The sequence below is a fragment of the Musca domestica genome, unplaced genomic scaffold (genome assembly GCF_030504385.1).
Source record: "Musca domestica strain aabys unplaced genomic scaffold, Musca_domestica.polishedcontigs.V.1.1 76, whole genome shotgun sequence".
Taxonomy (NCBI): domain Eukaryota; kingdom Metazoa; phylum Arthropoda; class Insecta; order Diptera; family Muscidae; genus Musca; species Musca domestica.
In genome coordinates, this window is record NW_026712396.1 from 1,967,870 (window position 1) to 1,988,251 (window position 20,382).

General features: G+C 32.5%; 2 protein-coding genes across 11 annotated transcripts in view; one reads left to right on the top strand and one right to left on the bottom strand.

Moving 5' to 3' along the window:
* The window catches only part of LOC101901513 (uncharacterized), a 42,670-nt gene extending 36,810 nt beyond the window's left edge, over positions 1 to 5,860 (top strand). For both annotated transcript variants that reach the window (XM_005178134.4, XM_011292029.3), the window contains 2 exons: positions 1,492 to 1,662; positions 1,727 to 5,860. In XM_005178134.4, the coding sequence (XP_005178191.1) occupies positions 1,492 to 1,662; positions 1,727 to 1,927 (372 nt within the window). In that variant the 3' untranslated portion in view covers positions 1,928 to 5,860. The remainder of the gene's footprint in view (positions 1 to 1,491; positions 1,663 to 1,726) is intronic.
* Positions 5,861 to 18,486: 12,626 nt separating this feature from the next.
* LOC131806464 (chloride channel protein 2-like) overlaps positions 18,487 to 20,382 on the bottom strand; it is a 112,306-nt gene continuing 110,410 nt past the window's right edge. For all 9 annotated transcript variants that reach the window (XM_059130555.1, XM_059130556.1, XM_059130553.1 and 6 more), the window contains one exon: positions 18,487 to 18,893. In XM_059130555.1, coding sequence (XP_058986538.1) covers positions 18,546 to 18,893 — 348 coding nt within the window. In that variant the 3' untranslated portion in view covers positions 18,487 to 18,545. The remainder of the gene's footprint in view (positions 18,894 to 20,382) is intronic.

Genomic DNA, 20,382 nt, shown 5'->3' on the forward strand with positions numbered 1-20,382 from the left:
TTTTCGTTTTTTTGGTGATTTTAGCGGCATTATTTACCGGAATTGTTTGAAATTTAGTATTTGAAGTTCGTAATGGATATTACAGCCTATGACAGAAAATTTTCTGTGCAGGTCCACGACTTCGTATAACGGAACCTCCCAATATTCGGTATTTTGATGATTTTAGCGACATTATTCACCGGAATTATTTCAAATTTAGTATATGAAGTTCGTAATGGTTACTACAGTCTAAGACAGAAAATTGTCTGTGTAGGTTCACGTTTTGGCATAGCCCCCATATAATGGTATCTCCCTATATTTGGTACTTTGATGATTTTAGCGACATTATTCACCGGCTTATGACAAAAGTTGCCTATGCAGGTCCACATCCTCGTATAGACCCTGATATTACAGCTACATGCGGTATTTTTAAGATTCTAACAAAATTTTTAACGGATTTTATTTTTTTGAAAATTGTCAAATTCGTTCAAAATGGTGAAGGGTATTCAAAGTGGAAGTTATTCTGATTGAAATATAAACCTTCTGAGGGACTTTAATAAATGAAGACTATCTGAGAGCTTCCCACAAGACTATTAGAAAATAGTTTATACACAAAAGTTATTCTGATGATATTTTATACAAAGAGATCTTTCTGATGGGTTCCTGGATACATGATTTTCTGAGGGTCTTCCGTACACAAATGTGCTTCTAAGATACTTCTTTAAAATAAAGGCTTATTTAGAGCCTCCTTTAAAAATTTGATATGATTCTTAGAATAGCTTTAGAGGGTCTTCAATGCATTAGAAACCCTCTCAAGCTTTCTTTACATAGAAGACTTACCTATGGTAGTGTCTACATAAAATAACTTCCAAGAATCTTCTTTAAATAGAATGCTTCTAAATTTCTTTTTAATATTCCTTCTTAATATTCAATAAATTTATCTCGTACAATTTCCAATACTTAGAAGGAATTCAGGTTGTCTTCCATGCATTAAGGACCTTCTGAGACTCTCGACACATTTACGATATCCTGAGGCTAGTTTTTACCTAAAATATCTTAATGCTTTTTGAAGATCCAGTGAGGTTCTAAAAAGAATAATTTCTGATTTTTCTATATAAAATTTATTGCATTTTTCCATATGATGAAGATCATCTCAGGGTCTTCAAAGCATTAGGGCCTTCTGAGTCTTTCTGCACAAAGAGAACTTAATAAGGATATCGTTATGATTCTTCCTTAAATACAATACTTCCTGAAGGACTGGCAATGATCTTTAATATGGAATACCATTTAAATTTCATCATATCATATTTCTAACATTTTCCCATACAAAGAATATCTTCAGTGTGTCTTCAATATGCTGAGGACTTCTGTATATAAAAGAAATACTGAGTTTTCATATGGGGTTTCTTTAATGAAAACAATTATTGGAAATCCAAGTGATGTCCTTGTATATAGAAAATACCTCAATACATATGTCTCTAACATTTTCTTTTGTTTTTTTTTACTTTTCAGGCTGTAGCTCAACAATCTGTGGCTCATTATCGTGGAGCTGTAACAGAATCTAGTAACGATTCGCTGGCATCCAGCAGTAGTATAGGAAGTACAAGAGAATCAGCTTCAGCCACCGGTTCCGGTTCGGGTATTGGCAATGGCACCGAAACATTGCCATGTGTCAATCGAGAGGTAGGTTCTTTGATTTTGATTAATTTTTTAAATTGATGACTTTCCATTTCTTTACCGTTTTCAGGTCTGTACCCAAGTCAAAGTTGCCGAAGAACAACCGCCCAGCTCTGGTTTTCATTGGACCCTAAGTAATTGGGGTGCAGCACAAACTGCCCGTAGACGTACAAATTCAAATGTACGCGTAGATTTAGCCAGTCCAGAGGATATCTCATTAGATACGGACAGTTCAAGGGCTGTCTTTAATCCATATGGGACAACAGTTTAGAATACTGTGTGTGTCTATTGATCCAGCAGCATTATTATGATTATTATTATTATTATCGAATAATATGAAACTAAGTATCGTCGTCATATGAAAAAAAAAGAAAAACAAAAATCATTTGAAACAAAAAACCAACCAAAAAAATAATGTTAATTAATGGTAAATTGCTTTTTTATTACTTTTTATTAGATAAACAAAAACAAAAAAACCAACAAACACTTTTTATGTGTTTGCCAAGTATGAACAAAAAACAAATCTCTCGTAAGAACAAGAAATATGTAAAGCGAAAACGCAAGTGTTCTCTTTTCGAAAAGGATTCACTTGCCCCAGTCATTAACCGAACAATTCTAAAAAAATATGAATCAAACTAACTTTAAAAACAAATAAACTCTAACTCTCTCCCTCTCTCCTCTACATATATATAGATATATAGTTATATAAATATAATATATATATTCATATATATAACAAAAATATACATCTTTATATAGTATATATATATTTCCATTTACATGCATACAAAGATATACATATACTTATACAGAAAAAAAAAAACGAAAAAAATCATAATACCTTTATACATCAAACAAATACAATACATAGTGTATTTAAGAAATATCGTCATAACACAACAACAACAAACAACACATTACATTTTTACCGACTCACATGCGAATTGTTGTAATATTTTATGACATAATCGATTATCAATGCTCTCTTTCTTTGCAATCGTTTGTATTCTTTAATGATATCCAAACTATATTTTTTAAATGTTTTTTTCTATTTTTTTACACATTTACATCTAGTCGTTTATATAAAACATTATATATATATTTTTTAAAATAGAAAGAGGCAATAAAATGTCATTTGTTTTATATATATTTTCACATATAAAATGCACTGCTCCGTTTTTGGAAGAATAAGGAAGGGTAACTTAGATGATGTAAAAGGCCCATAGAAGTATTAAAAAATAAGGGAATTTGTAGCGAGTAACTTCTTTACAGATACCTAATTTATAGACCAGATAGCAGATTTGCAAGCTTTGATTGAAAGAGGTGTTTTCTATAGGTCTTCTATTGATAGAATGGCAGTTTCTATATGTCTTCCATATATAGGAGAATCTCGATTGGTCAATTACTAAAGAACTTTGTATAATTCTATATACATGTAGAAAACCTCCTACAGTTTTAAAGAATTACGGGTTTTCTGAGATTTTCTGTAAAAAAGGCATAAAAAACAACTATAGACCTTTAAGAAAAATAGCTTTCATACATCTATTTTATTCTGGCCGATGGCCTTTTCCTGGCGTCATAAATATTTTTATGTAGAAATCAGACATCCAATTTTAGTTTTATAGCTAGGATTGCAATAAATATCTCGTATATATAACTTCTTTGGACAATCAGGTCTTCAATAAATAACGCTATAACGCTCTGTACTAAAGTCTTTGGGTTTCTTGGAGTCTTTATTGACGACAAGAGAAGAGCATTTAAAAACTACCACAGGATATTGTTATTCAAAGCGGAATATTTACAGCCCTACCAAATACAATTTTTCAAGTCTTCTGAAAGAACTCGTTTTAGAACCCTTGAATAGGACACATAAGATAGACTTTTTATCTGGCAAAAAAATTTTCTTTATATGCCAAAGATATTTTCAAATTTACGTGCAGAAGAGGGTCTTTATAGACCAGAACAGAATGGCCTTCATAGATGTCTATGAAAGTAGCCTTTAGGCAAGTACAGTGTTTTAATGACCAGCAGAAATGAGTATTTTTGGAGGACCATAATGCGGTCTTTTATAGCCGAGAAAGGAGTCGTTTAAATGGTTTTATTGGCGAGTTTAAGAAATTTATATACACTTTCCGGAGGTAGACTTTATATACCAGCCAGAGCAACGAGCCTAAAATGTGCCGCAGGAAGCCTTAATAAACGAGTCGGAGGGAGTCTATCGACGAGACGCTGGGAGTCAATATAGGCGATCCGAAGAAGGTCTTTATTGCCGAGCCAGAGGGAGTCTGTAGACAAAGAAAAGGGAGCTGTCCCTATTGACGAACAAGGTAGAAGGGAGTAGCAGAGCAAAAGGGAGTTTTAAAAGATTTATATAGATGAGACCAAGGTCTAGAGGCGAGCCAGAGGGAGTCCTTATACTTAAAACTTCAAAAGGTAGTCTTTATAGACGAACAGAGTAGGAGGGTGTCCATGTAGATGAGCAAAGGGAGTTTTTAGAAATGACCTGAAGGGAATCGTTATAGACAACCAGAAGGGAGTTCTTGTATATGACCAGATGAGATTCGAGCTGATACCATTATTTTTCGGAAGACGAGAATGGACAGGGACTATTCAGAGGCGACCAGACGAGCCCGAGGAAATCTTTATAGGCGAGCCGGAGCGAGTCTTTATAGTAGAGCTGAAGGGAGCCTTTACAGACTCTAACAAGGAAGAGTGTACAAACCTTCAGAAGGGTGTCTTTATAGACGAACTAAGTGGAAGGAAGTCCTTATAGTCAAGCAAAGCAAAAGGAAGTCTTTAGAAACGAGATGGAGGGAATCCTTATAGATGACCGGAAAGGACTCTTGTAGGTGATCAGATGAGAGACGACCTGATATCATTCTTTTCCAGGAGACGAGAAGGGGCTATTCATAGGCGACCAAACGATGACCAGAAAAGAATCTTGTAGGTGACCAGCTGAGAGACGACCTGATATCATTCTTTTCCAGGAGACGAGAAGGGGCTATTCATAGGCGACCAGACGTTAGTCTTCCAAATGAGCAGTTTTATGGGCTACCAAACATTCAGATGCTCTAGTCTAATATTTTTTCGTCGAATATCTGACCACATAGTTTAATATTTTTCTATAGCAAACTTTTTAGAAAAAATCCTCGTGTCATCAGAGCTGAAGAAATGGAGTGAGTCTCTCGGCTATGATGTGACCATCGAGTTTGATATTGTTCTATAGAAAAATTCTCAGTCCACCAAGACAGGGCTTTTTTCTATAGAAAAATTCTCAGTCATTCAAAGTTTATGTTGACCGCAAATGGACAGAATTGATATTTTTCCACCAAAAAAATTTTAAGACCCTTAAGAGGGATATTTTATGAGAAAATTATATAGACTGACATTTTTCCAATAAAAAAACTCTCCATATGACTATTTTCAGAACCTCAGGGCTGATATTTTTTAAGACCCTTTAGGCTGAAATTTTTTCACTAAGGCCCATTGGGCTGATTTGCCTGTTCTTCAAGTTTTATAATTTTCTTTAGAACAATATTTTATGTCTTCAGGTTGGATTCATAGAAAAAAAATACAGACCCAGAACTGTTATTAGGCCTGATTTTTTGGATGATGGACTTCTATAAAAAAACATTTAAAATTGTTAATTTCCAAAGTTTGATCCTTTTTCTAGGGGGTTGATTTTATCTCCATATCTCAGAACTTTAGCATTTTTAAAAGAAATGCTGATATTTTTCTTAAAAAAATCTAATTCCACAGAGCAGATTTGACTGTCTTCTGGTGATTTTTTTAATACAGACCCAGGATTGTTATTTGGCCTGATTTTTTCTATAGAAAAACAACCACATGCTATCAGAGATGATAGTTTTCTGTAAACAAACTTTACAATTTTTATAAAAAACTTAATTTCCAAGGTTTGATCCTTTTTCTAAGGGATTGATATTATCTCCTTATCTCAGAGCTTCAGTATTGCCATTTTTTATAAAAGAAAGGATGATATTTTTTCTTAAAAAAATTCTAACACCCACAGAGCTGATTTGACTGTCAACCAGGTCTCATGTTCTCTTCTTTGGAAAAATTTCTCGATACTTTTGGTTTTTTTAATAGAACAATTCTCAATCTCCCAGGAATGAGAATAAAAGAACATGTAAGGCCACTGAGCTGATGTTCTTGTTCTTGTTCGTCAAGTTCGATGTTTTTTTTTTTAGAAAAACATACAATGTCTCCAGGTTGGATGCATTTTTTAGAAAAACAATACAGACCCAGGACTCTTATGAGGGCTGATTTTTTTCTATAGAAAAAACTTCATACCATCAGAAATTATATGTTTCTGTAAAAACACTTCATAATTTTTAAAGAAAAAAATCTTCATTTCCAAGATTTGATCCTTTTTCTAAGGAATCGATATTGTCTCCTTATCTCAGAACTTTAGTATTGTCCTTTTTTTACAAAAGAAAGGCTGATATTTTTTCTTAAATTAAATAACACGTACATCGCTGATTTGACTGTCATCTAGATCTAGTGTTTTTTTTTAATACAGACCCAGGACTGTTATTAGGCCTGATTTTTTCTATAGAGAAAAAACTCATAACATCAGAGATGATATATATCTACAAAAATACTTAATTTCCAAAATATGATCCTTTTCTAGGGGAATGATCTTAACTCAGAACTTCAATGTTGCCCTTTTTATAAAAGAAAGACTGATATTTTTTCTAAAAAAAATTCTAACACCCACAGCGCTGATATGATTGTCATCCAGGTCGGATTTTTTTTGGAGAAATTCTCCATTCTTTAGGTTTGATTTGTCTATATTGATATTTTTTATACAAATAATTCCCAGTCTCCTAGGATTGAATTTCCCCATGGATTTTCAAACCTCCAAGTTTTGATTCTTTAAAAAAAATCTCAGAACCGAGTGAGTGAATGCGAGTCATTAAATATGCTCTAGAGGGAGTATTAATAGCCTACCAGAACGGAGTTTTTATAGATGACCAGCACAGATTTTTTATAGATGGTATGAAGGTTTTCTTTCTTGGTTAAGAGAAAAGAGTCCAGACAGTCAATTCAAATGGTCTAGTTATAGTTTTGGAAGATGTTTCTTTTAAGCCAGGTTCATTATTGCTGAACTTATTTTTTCCTTAACGTATGTTTAGAAAAAAAATCAAATTAATTCTATATTGTTGATATTATTTTATATACACACCATATTTTTTACATAAATATTCATATAATTTTTTGTTTATATCCTCACACCACACACACATATGCGAATGGTTTTATTATCATTTACAACTGCACTGAGATTATAGTTTTTGTAAGATTTTTTTTTACTTTTTTTTTAATTTATAAATGTACAAAAAAATATAAGTGTAATAAATTTTTATATTTTTTAATATTTTCCTAATTTGCATTACTCTCACACACACTCAAGCACTGCAATACACATCACTATTATTTTTTAAGGCAAAACTATATTTTACTAATTTAATTTAAGCATTAACAATTTAATAATGACATCAATTGTTTTATAATACAAAAAAAAAACGAAAATTACAAAAACAAAAAAATTTGTATATGTTTAAAATGTTTGTTTTTAATTTTCTCTAAGATCAAAACTTTTGATTGTGATTCGAAGCCGTTCACTAAAGATGAAAACCAATTAAACAAAAAAAGTTAATAAATAACAACAAAAATGAACAAAGAAAAAACATTTAATTTTTAACTACTGCTACTGCTGAACATGTTTTTAGGTTATGTTTTAATGCCATAACATAATGAATTTTAAGCTAATTAAGAAGAAGAATAACAAAAATATACAACTCAAGTCAAACTGAAGCAAATGCATTTTTTCAAACGAAATGAAAATCTCCATAAAAAATATAGAATCTTTTTTTTTAATTAAAACTAATAACTAAGCAGAATTTATACTTTAAAAATGCTTCCGCCTCCAACAACAACATAAGCAATAATCAATCGATTTATGTTAAAAAAAACTGTTCAATATTTAAACACAGACTATCATCACAAAAACACACACATTCAGGAACAGAGAGTCTTTATAGACAAGGTGAATCAGGGCAGTCTTTAAAGGAGCGAATCTGGAATTTAAGACCCTCAAGACGGATATTTTCCAAAAAAATCTCTAAACCTACTTTTTATAGAGAAACTCCCAGATCATTAGGACCGAAAACAGGGTCCAGGAGTAACATTTCCTCATATAGAAAAAGTCTCTGACCATGGAGTTTGATATTTTTTAATGGAAAATTTTCCAGATCATAAGGACTGAAAACAGGGCGGAACCTCAAGATTAATATTTCCTTATATAGAAAATTTCACTGAATATCGAGTTTGATATTTTTAAATGGACTTAGATGTTTTTCTACAGAAAAAAATCTCAGATGATATTCTCGTAGACTGTGAATCTTTCTAGGCGACTAGAATAAACTGTAGAGTGTTTTTATAGGCTGGCTGAAGAACAGGGAGTATTAATAGATGCGATGAAGTAGAAAGTCCTTAGATCAGCCCTTAAGGCTTCATTTTTTTTAAATAGAAAAAAATTCTCTGCCCATCGAAGTTGATATTTCTATCGGGTCCTCATGACTGATATATTAACAAAATAACTGGCACTTGGACTTATTTTTTATAAAAAAAATTCTCAGGCCATTGTCTCTAGAGGAGGAAAATCTTGGATTGAAAAATCCCAATACCAATAGTTATTTTATAGGAAATTTCTCTGGCCATCCACGTTTGAAAAAAAAAAATACTCAGATGGGAGTTTTTAGGGGCGACCAGACTGAATTGACGCCAGACTTTACAACGTCCTGCCAGGATTGATCTAAGAGCATTTTTGATCCAAATGGCGATTATTATTTTTCTTTTTTAAATTAAAAATATTTTAATTCCCCTGGGCTGTTATTTTTTGTGGACTGGCATTTTTCATAAAAAAAATCGTTTCTATAGCTTGTCCTTTGGTAATAGGTTTTGATATTTGATTGGACTTTTTTTCCAAATTTAAGCTGATATTTATTAAAACCCTTGATTTTTATTAAATCCCTGATATTTATTAAAACCCTAATATTTATTAAAACCTATTATGTAAAAACATGCAGTATCCGAGGACTGTCATCAAGGCTTTTTTGTATATATTTTTCGAAAAAATGAAAATATTATTGCAACAAATATCAGTCCCTGAGGAAAATATAAAAAAATATCTGTTTTCAAGGTTTATTATTTTTTTTATAGAAAAAATTATCTCTCCCCTGGTGATGGATTCAATTTCTATAGAAAAAAATTCTCGTTCACCCTATACTGGTAATTTATATGAAATAAAATTTCTTTCTCACCGAGCTTTTAACAGGGCTGATCTTTTGAATTGAAAATAAATCTCAGACCATGAAATGTTCATTTTTATAAAAGATATGTCCCGATTCCTTTTCTAAAGGTTTTTTTCTTTGATTTTTTTATTTCTCAAAACCTAAGGCTGAGCCAATTGCTACAGAAAAAAATCTTTGATTTTTTATTTCTCAAAACCTAAGGCTGAGCCAATTGCTACAGAAAAAAATCAGGCCCCCAGAGCTGATTTTTTTTTCATTCAAATCATGACTGATATTTTTTTTGTACAAAATTTCTTGCCAGCCCAGAATTGATATTTTGTATAAAAAAAACTTCAGATATGTGGAATTTATTATTTTTCCACAGATTTTTTTTTATGATTGTTCTAAAGAAAAAAGTGCTTCGAACGTCAGAACGGAAATTATTTCCCATATGTCTTCAAAACTTTACTTTATCTATCCTCCAAGACCAAAATATATTTCTTGGGAATAATGCTCTTTCCGTAGAAAAAAATTTCAAAAAAAAAATTAATAAATAAATAAAAATAAAAAACGGGGCCTACAGGGATAATTTATCTATCATCCAAAACCAAAATAAATATCTTGGGATTAATTCTCTATCACCTAGACTTCATCCTTTTTCTGTAAAAAAAAATTCCCAAAGCTCCACAACTGAAAAAACAACTCAAATCCCCAAGACTATATTAGTGCTGATTGTTTCCGAATGAAAACATCTCAGACTTTCACAGCTGATATTTTCCTATAAAAGCACAGGACTGATTTGAAATCAGGATAAAACCTTTTGGATCTATTTTTTTGGGATTGATCCCTTTTCTAAAAAAAAAAATAATTCTCAGCTATGAGGATCGATATTTATCTTTAGAAAAAATTGAACTTCTTTTTCATATATTCTTTTATAAAAACAAAAAAAAAAAAAAAAACAGTCTGGGACCATTGCTTGGGAGAATTTCCTGATCTCACGAGTAAGATGAGTTGAGGCAGACTGATTTTAGTTTGGTCCCATCATTTGACCGCTGGCAGATGAACAGATGAAACGAAAGTGGCTTAGAAACATGACCTATATATTTCGCAAGATTTTGATCTTTTAGATGTAGGGAAGAAATCAGACTCTCCACCCATATGTCCCTTAAATTTCGGGGTTTTTCGGTCCTTTTATGTTGATGTAAGTCCGAACCCTATTTTGGCGTAGCCATTGGGGTAGCACAGCCAACAGGGACGTAGAAAGAAATGAATTTCGAAACATACAAAAATGGCCAAAAAGTAGCCCCCAACCTGATTATGGCTTAGAAGAACCCTCAAATTGGAGATTTGTCCGCTGGGGAGAAAAAACAGATTCAAGTTTAAGATTTGAAGCTACAATTTCTCCTTCTCCATTTAAATAGAAATTCAAGTAGCATTGTCGGGGCATAATCGTGTCTTTTCTTTAGAACATCGGTCCATCGGGTCCATTATTTTATTGCGTCTTGCCTCTGGAGCACGATCTTAGGAATTGTCACTACTTTACATAACCGCTTGTAAGTCTTTGTAGGAACTGTTCCTCAGGTATTCTGAGCCAGTCTCATTCGTTTGATGGTGTTGTATATATAGTGGACTTTCCAGATGCCTGAAGGAGAATCTCCTGGCCAGACTTTAGAGAGACAGCTTTTTCCAGAAAACTACTATCCAGAAATATCCTATCCTGTATTGGAAAGAATTACGACGAGCTGTTGTGAAGTCGTGACCCCCAACGAATTTGTTTCGTCAACCTAAAGTAGATTGACCCTAGACTTTTTAGGACCATCTTTTTCATGATCCCAAGAACTGTTACTTTTCAGTAGCCTTGTGAGAAAGATTCAATTCAAAAATCATTTTGTTCTTTTTTTCGCATGAAATAGGAAATAAAATTAAAAAGAAAATAATTCTAAATTTTTATATAAAAATTAAAAAAAATAACAACAACAAAACTTTGATAACCTTAAATAACCAAAACAGAAATATTTTAAATATGAAACAAAAAATAAATTAATTTAAAATACAAAAAAAAAAAAGAGTAAAAAGATTACTAATAATTTATTGTTAAGTAGTTAACGAAAAAAATTTAATTGTTTAAAAGAAAAGAAAAAACAGAATAAAATAATAATTTTAAAATTAAATCTTTATTACCAACAATAATAAAAACAACAACAACAATTGAAAACATAATGTTATAAACAAAAAAAAAATAAAATAAACAAATTAACAATCATTTAAAACAACAGAAGAAGCCATTTTAGCCAACATATATCATCCAAACATATTTATAAAAAAAACCCCAACATGAATTATGTAATCAGATTATTCTTCAACACCACACCTCCCCCCTCTCACTCTTCCACAAAAGATCCCATGCCCTTAATAACCCCCCTAGAGAGAAGCAAAAAAAAAAAAAACGATTTCAAACAAAAAAACAGCCAACTAATCAACCTACCCCGCCCATTTAAGACAAAACAACACCTTAAGATACAAATTTCGTATTACAACAACATTACATTACAAATTACATTATTACTAATTGTGTACCAACAAAAACAACAAATAAACAGTCAAAGCATATAAATCAATAGTTAATCGAAAAAGATATTCATTATTAGCAAAAAAAAAAAAAGAAAACAAACAAAATGTCATAACAACCATACATACCTATCATACCACGTACATTTAGTGATCAAAACAACCAAAAAAAAAAAATACAAAAAAATTAAAAATATATATATTTAAAGGAAATTAAATTTATATAAATTAAATTTAAATTTATAAAAAAAATTAATTTTCAATTTATAAATTGATATAAAAATGTTTTTTTTTATTTATGGCCATCAATTGTTTGCTATGATTTTCAAATATTGTTGTAAAAATATTTTTTAAGGAGTTATTGAAAATATATTTGTTTTTTGAAATTTAGCTGATCGTATTTATATTTTTTTATAAAATCCAAAAAAAAAATAAATAAATTCAATTTTATTATTTGGACCATCAGTGAAAAAGAAATGAAAAATGAATCAAAATATTTCGAAAAAGAAAAATTGATTTTCTATTGTATTAAAAAAAAAATATTTCATTTAAAAAATATATCCCCTCTCCCCCCCACACACCACCCATGTAGAATAAAAAAAAGCGAAATAAAAATTTAATAATGTTAGAAAAAAATACAATAAAATGCGATGTGTTTTACTTTATAACAATTTAAAGACAATAAAAACAGGTTGGGGCCCGGTTAGACATTAAGTTGAAACCGTAATTTTCTCTGCTGTTGCTAAGACTCGCAAATTCGATATTTTGAAATCGATTTTGCGATTTTATTGGAGTCTATAAGAAGTCTCCCCTTCCCTTAATATGAGCAAATATTTTTCCTCAATTTTATCCTACGATCCTGGTTGATATTCCTCTAAATTATTTAATAAACAAGTTTGGGCGCCACTTTTAATAATTTGACATTTAAGAACGAATGTAAATGTTAGCTGACAACTATATCTCTAGGTCATTAAACCGTAATTACCTATACTGTAGCCTAAACTCGCAAATTCGACATGTTGTGACCGATTTTCGATTTAGAGATTTATTTTGTGGTTTAGTTAGAGTCTCTAAGGCCTCAAAATTCTTTAATAGTCTCCTCCTCCTATAATAAGATCAAATATTTTTGCCGCAAAGTTATCCTACGTGTGTTAGTCTCTGTGTGGAGTTTCTCCAAAATATTTACTAAGCAATGTTGGGCGCCATTTTTTATAAGTTGGCCACCACTTGTGATAAGTTGACATCTAAAAACAAAGATAACAAATAAGTATTCTCTAAATCTGTTAGCTAATAACCTGAGTACCCAGATGGGTTTTAGGTGAGATCTTATCTTGTATCTTTAGGTCCTTAAACCGTAATTACCTTTACTCTTGCCTAAACCCGCAAATTCGACATTTTGTGACCGATTTTTGATTTTGAGATCGATTTTGCAATTTTGTTAGAGTAAATAAGGGCTCAAAATTCGGTAATAGTCTCCCCCTCCTATAATAAGATCAAATATTTTTGCCGCAAAGTTATCCTACGAGTGTTGGTTCTGTGTGGAGTTTCTCTAAATTATTTACTAAGCAATGTTGGGCGCCATTTTTGATAAGTTGACATCTAAAACAAAGAGAACAGATATGTCTTCTCTATATGTGTTAGCTGGCAACCTAAGTACCCGCATGGGTTTTATATGAGATCTCATCTTGTATCCTTAGATCCTTGAAGCGTAATTTCCTCTATTGTTCCTTAAACTAGCATAGTCAATATTTTGTGATCGATTTTCAATTTTGATATCGTTTTTACAATTTTGTTAGAGTTTGTAAGGGCTTTAAATTTAGTTCTAATATCCTCCTCCTTTAATAAATTCAAATATTTTTCCCGCAAAGTTATCCTACGAGTGTCTCTGTGTGGAGTTTCTCGAAATTATTTACTAGTCAATGTTGGGCGCCATTTTTGATAAGTTGACATCTAAAAACAAATATAACAAATAAGTCTTCTCAAAATTTGTTAGCTAATAACCTAAGTACCCAGATGAGTTTTAGGTGAGATCTTATCTTGTATTTCTAGGTCTTTAAACCGTAATTTTCTCTATTGTTCCTTAAACTCTCAAAGTCGATATTTTGTGACCGATTTTCCATCTTTTGCGATTTTGTTAGAGTTTCTAAGGGCTTTAAATTTAGTTCTTGTATCTTCCTCCTTTAATAAATTCAAATATTTTTCCCGCAAAGTTATCCTACGAGTGTTAGTCTCTGTGTGGAGTTTCTCAAAATTTTTTGCTAAGCAATGTTGGGCGCCACTTTTGAAATGTTGACATCTAAAATCAAAGATAACAGATAAGTCATCTCTAAATTTTTCGCTGATAAACTAAGTACCCAGATGGGGTTTTGACGAGATTTTATCTTGTATCACTCGGCCTTTAAACCGTAATTTTCTCTACCATTGCCAAACACGCAAAGTCGACATTTTGTGACGGATTTTTGATTTTGAGATTGATTTTTCGATTTTATTAGAGTCTATAAGAGCTTAAAATTCCATTTTAGTCTCCCCCTCCCTTAATATGAGCAAATATTTTTCCCCAATTTTATCCTACGAGTGTTAGTCTTTGGCTAATATTCCTCTAAATTATTTATTAAGCAATGTTGGGCGCCACTTTTAATAATTTGACATCTAAGAACAAAGATAACCAATAAGCCTTCTCTAAATTGTTAGCTGACAACTATAAGTGCCCAAAAAGGTTTTAGACGAGGTCTTATCTTTTATCTCTAGGTCCTTAAACCGTAATTAACTTTACTGTTGTTCAAACTCGCAAATTCGTAAATTTCTCTGCTGTTGCTAAGACTCGCAAATTCCACATTTTGTGACCGATTTCCCATTTTTTGTGATTTTGTTAGAGTCTCTAAGGCCTCAAAATTTTGTAATAGTCTCCTTCTCCATTAATAAATTTAAATATTTTTGCCGCACAGTTCTTCTACGAGTGTTAGTCTCAGTGTGGAGTTTCTCTAAATTTTTTGCTAAGCAATGTTGGGCGCCACTTTTGATAAGTTGACATCTAAAAACAAAGAGAACGGATAAGTTTTCTCTAAATTTGTTAGCTAGCTTAAAGCGTAATTACCTCTACTGTTGCTCAAACATCGCAAATTCGACATTTTGTGACCGATTTTCGATTTTGAGATCGATTTGGCGATTTTATTAGAGTACCTAAAAGCAGAAAATTCCGTTCTAATCCCCCTCCCTTAATATGAGTAAATATTTTTGCCGTAAAGTTATCCAGAGAGTGTTCATACCTGACTGTATTTCTCTGAATTATTTATTAAGCAACGTTGGGCGCCACTTGTGATAAGTTGACATCCAAAAACAAAAAGAACAGATAAGTCTTCCCAAAATTTATTAGCAGACAACCTAAGTACCCAGATGGGTTTTATACGAGATCTTATCTTGTATCTATAGGTCCCTAAAGCGTAATTTTCTCTATCGTTCCTTAAACTCTTATAGCCGATATTTAATGATCGATTTTTGATTTTGAAATCGCTTTTGCGGTTTTGTTAGAGCCTCTATGGATATAAAATTCAGTTCTAGTCTCCTCCTCCTTTAATAAGATCAATTTTTTTTTGGCCGCAAAGTTATAGTAGTAGTGCTAGTGTCTGACTGAGATTTCTCTAAATAATTTGCTATGCATTGTTGGGCGCCACTTTTGATAAGCTGGCATTTAAAAATAAATATATCAGATTAGTCTTCCCTAAATGTATTAGCTGACAGCCTGAGTACCCCGATGGGTTTTATACGAGATCCTATCTTGTATTTCTTGGTCTTTAGACCGTAATTTTCTTTAGTATTGCTCAAACTCGCAAATTCGACATTTTGTTACCGATTTCGATTTTAAGATCGAATTTGCGATTTTTTAGAGTCTTTAAGGACTTAAAATTTCGATGTAGTCTCCTCCTCTTTTAATTATATCAAATATTTTTTTGTCGCAAAGTTATCCTCTGAGTGTTAGTCTCTAACTGATATTTCTCTCAATTATTTATTAAGCAATGTTGGGCGCCACTTTTGACACTTCTGACAACCTAAGTACCCCGATGGGTTTTAGACGAGATCTTATCTTGTATCTCTAGGTCCTTAAACCGTAATTTTCTCGAATGTTGCTTAAACTCACAAATACGACATTTTGTGACCGATTTTCCCTTTTGAGATTGAATTCGCGATTTTGTTAGAGTCTCTAAGGACTTACAATTCCGTTCTAGTCTCCTCCCCCTTTAATAAGATCAAACGTTGTTTGTCGCAATTTTATCCTACGAGTGATAGTCATAGGCTGATATTCCTCTAAACTATTTATTAAGCAATGTTGGGCGCCAATATTAAAAAGTTGACATCTAAGAACAACAAGAACGATTAAGTCTTCTCTAAATTTATTAGATGACAACCTTAGTACCCCGATATCTTATCTTGTATCTCTAGGTAACCGTAATTTTCTCAACCATTGCGCAAACACGCAAATTCGACATTTTGTGACCGATTAGAGATCGATTTTGCGATTTTATTAGAGTCTCCAAGGGCTTAAAATTCCATTCTAGTCTCCTCCATCCTCCTTAAATAGTATCAATTATTTTGCCGTAAAGTTATCCTACAAGTGTTCTTCGACTGATACTTCTCTGAATTATTTATAAAGCAACGTTGGGCGCCACTTTTGGAATGTTGGCATCTGAAAACCAAGAGACCAGATAAGTCTTTTATAAATTTATTAACTGACAACCTAAGTACCCCACCATTCTATGGAGGGTATATTAGCTTTGTCATTCCGTGTGTAACTACTCGAAATATTCATAATAGACCCTACAAAATATATTTGATTTGAGATAGAAGGCTAAAATTTTGCATACGTGCATAGTTTACCAGTAGGCGGGTTAAGTTCTCAAATGGGCCATGTCGGTTCACGTTTTCGTATAGCAATAACGCTACCTCCCTATATTCGGTATTTTGATGATTTTTAGCTAAATTTTACAATGAAATTGTCTAAAAGTTCTTTCTAAGCACTCTACCCCCTGGAAGAGAAATGTCTATATAGGTCCACGATATCGTATGATTTTAGAGATATTATTAACCGGAGTTTTTTCAAATTTCGTATTTAGAATTCGTAATGGATACTGCAGCCTATGACAGAAAATCGTCTATGCTGGTCCAAGTCTTAGTGTAGGCGCCATATAACGGTACCTTCCAATATCCGGTGTTTTAATGATTTTACCGACATTGTTCACCAGAATTGTTTTAAAATTCGTATTTGAAGTTCGTAATGGGTACTACAGCCTATGACAAAAAATTACGTATGCAGGTCCACGTCTTTGTAAAGCCTCCATATAACGGTACTTCCCAATATTCGGTATTTTGATGATTTTAGCGACATTATTAACCTGAATTGTTTCAAAATTGGTGTTTGAAGTTCGTAATGAATACTACTGCCTAAGACAAAAAATTGCATATGCATGTCCGGGCCTTCGTATAGGACCTATATATCAGTACCTTCCTATATTCGGCATTTTGACGATTTTACCGACATTGTTCACCGGAATTGTTGTAAATTTCGTATTTAGAGTTCGTAATGGAAACTACAGTTTATGACAGAAAATTGTCTATACAGGTCAAGGTCTTCGTATAGGCCCCATATACCAGGTCTTCGTATAGGCCTCATATGCCAGTAACTCCATATCTTCGGTTTTTTGACGATTTTAGGTACAATATTCACCGAAATTGTTTGAAATTTCGTATTTGAAGTTCCTAATAGATACTACAGCCTGTGATAGAAAATTGTGTATGCAGGTCCAGGTCTTCGTATAGCACCGATATAACGGTACTTCCTTATATTCGGTATTTTGATGATTTTAGGTACAATATTCACCGAAATTGTTTGAAATTTCGTATTTGAAGTTCGTAATGAATACTACAGCCTATGACAGAAAATTGTCTATGCAGGTCCAGGTCTTCGTATAGGCCCCATATATCAGTACCTCCCTATATTCGTTATTTTGATGATTTTAGCTACATTATTTACCGGATTTTTTTCAAGTTTCGTATTTGAATATTGTAAGGGCTTATGACAGAAGTTGCCTATGTGGATCCAGGTATTCGTATAGACCCCAAGATAACGGCTATATTCGGTATTTTTTAGATTGTAACAGAGCTTTTTACGGATTTTATTGTAATTTTTTTTTTTTTTTGAAAATTTCCAATTTTTTTCCATATGATGGTGGGTAGTTAAAGTTCGGCCCGGGGGAACTTACTGCTTTTATTTCCTTTCCAAATAAAGTGGATATAATCGAATTGTTTCAATTAAAATTAATTTATTTGGTATACAATATGTTCAGTTTTATGTTTTATTTATTTTACAAATTCTTTATTTTTTTCTTTTAAATTTATTTAAATTTAAAATTTAAATATTTAAAATATATTTAACTAACTAGCAAATACAAATAGTAATAATTTGTTTTTTGTTTTTTCACATAACCTTAAAATGTTCTTAATAATGTCTAATTATTTATAAATAGTTTGGGGAGAAGAAAAACAAATTCTTCGTGGATGTTTTTAGTTTTAGTTGTTTTTTTTTTGAGAAAAATAAAAACATTTTACACTTAAAACTAAATATTTAAGATTTTTCTTTTTTCTTTTTTTAAAATTTTGGTTTTAAAAAATAAATTCACATTGAAATTAAAATACAATTAGAAAAAAAAAAAAAAAATAATAACTATACGACTTATGGTCGTATGAGGTCAGATTTATTTTTTGTAAATCATGACTTGAAAATAAGTTTTGGAAAGTAACCGCCAAGTAATTAATAAAAATAATTACTTGTTTTTTGTTTGTTTTTTTGGGGCAAAAATTTAACTAAAAATCATTTGGAGAATATCTTTTTTACGCTTTCCTTAAATTCTTCTTAGATTTAAAAACTTAGCTAATTAGAAACTACTTGTTGTTGTTTTTGTTTTTTTAGCATAGATATACACAAAAGTTTTGACACAATTTTTGCCGGCCCGGTCACTCTGCCTTCGAGTCACTCTGATGGCCAGGCGACGAGGTTGTGGAATTTGGATTGTCGGAAGTGATTGTTAATGGCGATGTGGTTGTGGTCGTGTTGCATGTCTTTGCGGTGTCCGTCACCGTTGTCGTCTTGTGAATATTCTCCATTTCAATGTCGGAACAATTGTCGGAATTCGATAGAGCCGAGTCCATAGATGTGACAGTCATATTCACCTGTTTATCGCTGCTGTCTTGCGGCAGCAATGGTTTCTCTGCGGCACTGTTTTCCACATCGAGGGGATTGTCTTTTAATTGATTCGATATCACAAAACTATTGCTGTTGATGTCTTCGATGGCCTTGCGGAGCTGTTAAAGGGAAAAAAGAGAAAAATATATTTTTTTAGAAAAAGAATTAAATCAGAATCCTAAGAAAATGTGTAAAATATGATAAAGATTACGATTTCCGACCCTTAGCGAAAATTTATTTAAATTTACGATCTCCAATACTATAGCATGCTCTAGGCTGATTTAAGAGACAATTCAAGGAAGGAGAACGTAGTCAAATGTTAAAATTCTCAGTCGCAACAAAGAGTTCCAAGCAGGCAACATTGGAAATCGCCTGCCACAATTTAATCCCAAACTGCAGAAGCCTTTTGTAATTAATTGAATAGTCCCTAATACCTTAAGGAAGTTACACCGAGCTTCCCGCTGTTTTAGGCAAAACATTGGTAAAAGAATATAGGTCACCAAGAACGCACACAGATTACTTCGGCACGTTTGTCCACAAAAATACTAAACATGCCTTTTTCATACTTTCGACTTGTGGCGCCCAACATGAAAAAAATCAGAAACATATTTTGAGGAACACCAAGTGTGGACAATTTAGAATATATTTCCTGCACCTGCCCTAGAAAACCCAAAAGGTAGTGGCTAAGATTCTTGAGGCCATGCTTCAAACATTCTACACGGAGCATGTCCACTTGGATGACCAGTGGAGAAGTGGACATTAAAAAAAGGCTATAAAAACGCTCGATCCTAGAGGCGCTGGACAACATCATTTCCAAATCACTTTAAAATATGCTTGGATAACTCCGGGTCCAGTAGACAGTCATAAGTTAAGATCAGGAAACCTGGATCCTCACAAAATTAGGCATTGATTCAGATTGACAGACTATTTTTTACAATTTAACTCCGTCAGTTAAGAACTTGAACCTGATATCATGTACAGATGATTATACCGTTCTGAAATCGGGTCGAACATCTGAATATACCTGTTCTGCTCCCAAATCAACTTTTCTACATAAAAAAGAGATACCTTGCGACACAATGTCAACATACGTGATCAGAGTAACTCTTTAGTATTGGGCGCCACTTTCCAAATGTTGCAACAGGCGTTAGTTGGCAGTAGCTCAACCATTGTTACGACGTACGAGCTCAAGACGTCCGAACTACGACAATAATTGAAACTTGACTGGCAAAGAAGAATTCAAAAATATTGGGCGCCACTTTTGGCTGACAGTAGCTCGGATAAGGTTAAAAAGATATGAATATGAAGACGATTTCAGCCAGAAACTATATCCTAAGAAGACCAGATGTGCTCATACAGTATCTCTAGGCTCTGCAATCTAAACCACGATCAGGAGGTACAAAATATTGGCCTAGACATTCGATAACTTGGTAACTGGAAATGCCGCCGAAACACCACGAACGAAGTCAGGAAGACGTAAAACTAGACCAGGTAATTGACTCGTCATTTTTCTTTACTGAAACCTGAATGTTATTCAAGAACTCTAAAATGTTGGGCGCCACTTTTGTTTTCTTCACATCTAAAAAATTAGAAAATCGAAAAACCTTC